The sequence below is a fragment of the Emiliania huxleyi genome (genome assembly GCF_000372725.1).
Source record: "Emiliania huxleyi CCMP1516 unplaced genomic scaffold EMIHUscaffold_62, whole genome shotgun sequence".
Classification (NCBI taxonomy): domain Eukaryota; phylum Haptophyta; order Isochrysidales; family Noelaerhabdaceae; genus Emiliania; species Emiliania huxleyi.
Window position 1 is genome coordinate 288,918 of NW_005197351.1, and position 1,147 is coordinate 290,064.

Genomic DNA, 1,147 nt, shown 5'->3' on the forward strand with positions numbered 1-1,147 from the left:
CCCAGGCGCCGCCCAAGAAGCGGCCGCGCGGCGGCGGGGGCGCCCCCAAAAAAAAGCGGCGGCGGCGGCGGCGGCGGCGGCGGCGCCCGCAAAAGGGGCGGCGGCAGCGCCACGCTCCCTGCGTCGGCGTCGCTTCTCCTCGGCGCTTGCCGTGCGCTTCTCTGCTCGGGCGGCGGCGGCGTTTGCGGTTGCGGCGCGGAGGCGGAGGCGCTTCTCGGTTCGCTGGTGCGGCGAGGGTGGTGTGGAGCTGCACCCCGGCGCATCTCGGCCGCATCTGCGCGAGCTCTCTCGGGTAGGTGCGGCTGTGGGAGGAGGCGCCGCCCTCGTCGCCCATCCGCGCGCCGCTGCTGAGTCTGTGTTGCGAGGCGCTGCTCCCGCCGCTCGATCCTGTCGACCACCGCCACAGCGCCACCGCCGGCACGCCGCAGATCGCCGCGGCGGGTCCGCCGCCGCCGCCGCCGAGGCTGCTCACGGCGTGGGCGGTGTCGCTGCCCAAGCTGCTCTGGCAGCTTCGCGACACGCCCGCGACACGCCCGCGACACCGCCTCGGGACACGTCCGCGACGCGTCCGCATAGGCAGCTGCACGACACTGCGCCGCCGCTCAGCGGCGCGATGATCGACGCTCTCCGCCGGCTCGGCAGCGGCGGCGGCGGCGGCGGCGAGCTGCTCCAGTCGTTGCAGCCGGCGCTGGAGCCATTCTTTTGCGCGCGAGGCCGGCACGGCGGCGCCCCCATCTTTGGGCCATTCCTGGCGCTGCCGCGCGCGCAGCGGCAGGCGGCGCTGCACCTTGTGCTCGGCTTGCGGCCGATCTCCCGCGGCTTGCTCTGCGCGCTCGCGCGCTGCGCCCTCGCTGACGCGCGGCCGCCCCGCTCGGGCGACGTGGCGGTCGAGCTCGTGCGCGCCGTCGAGGCGGGAGGCTGGAGCGGCGCGGTCGACGCGCAGGCGCAGGCGTCTTTCTATGCCACGCTGCTGGCCGAGGCGGGCGGCGCGGGCGCGCAGCCTCCCGGTGCAGAAGCCGTGCGCAACGCTGCGCTGGGCGCGTTGCGGCGGGCGGAGGTGGATCAGGGTGCCGCGTTCGTCTTGCCAGCGGCCAGGTGAGAGTGTGGGAGTAAGACCTTGCGCGGGGGGGGGGGGGGGGGGGGGGGG

At 76.7% G+C, this 1,147-nt stretch overlaps 1 protein-coding gene across 1 annotated transcript in view; it reads left to right on the forward strand.

Moving 5' to 3' along the window:
• The window catches only part of EMIHUDRAFT_214684 (hypothetical protein), a gene marked incomplete at both ends in the record, with an annotated part of 4,345 nt that extends 3,246 nt beyond the window's left edge, over positions 1-1,099 (forward strand). The window contains one exon of the mRNA XM_005763723.1: positions 683-1,099. Within this exon, the coding sequence (XP_005763780.1) occupies positions 683-1,099 (417 nt within the window). The remainder of the gene's footprint in view (positions 1-682) is intronic.
• Positions 1,100-1,147: the final 48 nt, after the last annotated feature.